General features: G+C 47.9%; 1 protein-coding gene across 1 annotated transcript in view; it reads right to left on the bottom strand.

Annotated features, from left to right (window-relative positions):
- LOC105819005 (aldehyde oxidase 4-like) overlaps positions 1 to 1,661 on the bottom strand; it is a 102,923-nt gene that overhangs the window by 15,098 nt on the left and 86,164 nt on the right. Inside the window, exons 30-32 of the mRNA XM_012655162.1 lie at positions 988 to 1,040; positions 342 to 456; positions 119 to 184 (exon numbers count right to left, since the gene is read on the bottom strand). Coding sequence (XP_012510616.1) covers positions 119 to 184; positions 342 to 456; positions 988 to 1,040 — 234 coding nt within the window. The remainder of the gene's footprint in view (positions 1 to 118; positions 185 to 341; positions 457 to 987; positions 1,041 to 1,661) is intronic.

The raw sequence follows: 1,661 nt of genomic DNA on the forward strand, positions 1-1,661 counted from the left end.
GCAGAATACTTGTACTAGGTATGAACAAAGTTTGGAGGATGCTGGAGAATTTTGAATGAATAGCTGCTAAATGGGATTGACCAAAAGTCCCCATGGGGGTGGCTCTGGGATCACGCACCTGTCCAATGTCCACGGCTGGGTTTATGCTAAAGGCAGCATCCATGAAGATGTCGGTCCTAAGGAGCTGCACCAAGAGAAAATGCAGAATGCAAAATGTTATTTATTTAAAATAGATTTTTACTAAAATTATACATCTGTCCCTGTTTGTTCCCCTGGGAGGATCAAGTTGATTATTATTTAGCGTTTGTGTTTACACTGTGAATACAAATGTCACTCCTAACCTTATGAGCCCCGGTGAGACAGTCAACCTCAACCTCAGAACAGGACGCGCCATAAACAAAATATGGATACACATTGCCTTCCTCCTTCTCCCAGTCCATATGTGTCTGGTAGCCTCTGAGAAGAGAAATGAAGAGTGAAAAGAAAAGGCACCCTCCCCGCTAGGGGTCTGATCACCCCTCTGTGCTGGGTTCTGGAGATGCACAGGGCGGAAGTCCTCCCGCAGGGCTGCAGGGGCTGCAGGCAGCATCTCCACCCAGTGGCTGGAGGCCTCCCTCCCTCTTCTCCCTGGAGAGGACCATGTGGTCAGGCTGCAAGTTTCCACAGCAGACACGGGGAGAAGATCAACTGGTGTTGGACCCCTAGCCTCCAGTGCACAGTTGCTGGGAAGGGTCTGGTGTGTGTGGATAGCTGTGGTGTCCCTCCTGGCTGGCCGACAGCTGCTACTCCATGAAGGCTCTGGATTGTCCCCCAGCGCCCGGCCCTCCCCCATGTCCTTCCCCACCCCCACGACCCCATGACTAAGGGGTTAACCCCAGGCCCAGCAGAGCTCCGGCACTCTCCGGACACCTGTCCAGGCTGATGACTGATGAGCACACATCGCCCCTGCCCAAGTGTAATTTAAGCCAAAGTAAAAATGCCCTTTACTTGAAATATCCAGTAGCCGAGAGACTGATGGAGTCTTCAAAGGCTTTTGCAACCTAAAAGAGATGATTAGTTACAAAGAAATATAAATTTAGGGTAAGTAATGAAAAATACCTTCCACACTGGGCTGGCCTCCTCTTGTTTGCGCCAAGCTCTGGACCCACACTTTCCTGAGACTCGTGCCTGGCCACAAGCTGCAGGTCATGCTTGTCAAGGGAGGTGCTCAAAGGCAGCTGCTAGCTGTGCTCTGGGACCCTTTGATTTTGGGGGTTTCATAGTGTAAAGTTTATTACTCCCTAATTTAAAAACCCAAAAAGGGTTTTTAAATTAGGGAGAGGGGTATGTATATGTATATTTTTATCCTGTTTTGCTCCCAAATAATTTGGCTGTCTCAATATATCATTATGTCAGCTTTCCTGCTGGAGCAAACTGGGTAAGGTGGGGAACAGTAATAAAAATGGTAATAATAGTAATCATTATTAAAAATAGAGTGATCCTTTGATCTTAGGAGTACTACTGTCTCCATTGCACAGGTGAGAAAACCAAAGCCCTGAGGCACCAAGGGGGTGCTGTGTTTGAATGTTTGTGTCTCCCTCAAAGTTCAGATATTGAAATCCTAACCCCCATGTGATGGTATGAGGCCTTTATGGGGCCTTTGGAAGGCAATTAGGTCATGA

This window comes from Propithecus coquereli, unplaced genomic scaffold (assembly GCF_000956105.1).
Source record: "Propithecus coquereli isolate 6110/MARCELLA unplaced genomic scaffold, Pcoq_1.0 Scaffold113, whole genome shotgun sequence".
NCBI lineage: Eukaryota > Metazoa > Chordata > Mammalia > Primates > Indriidae > Propithecus > Propithecus coquereli.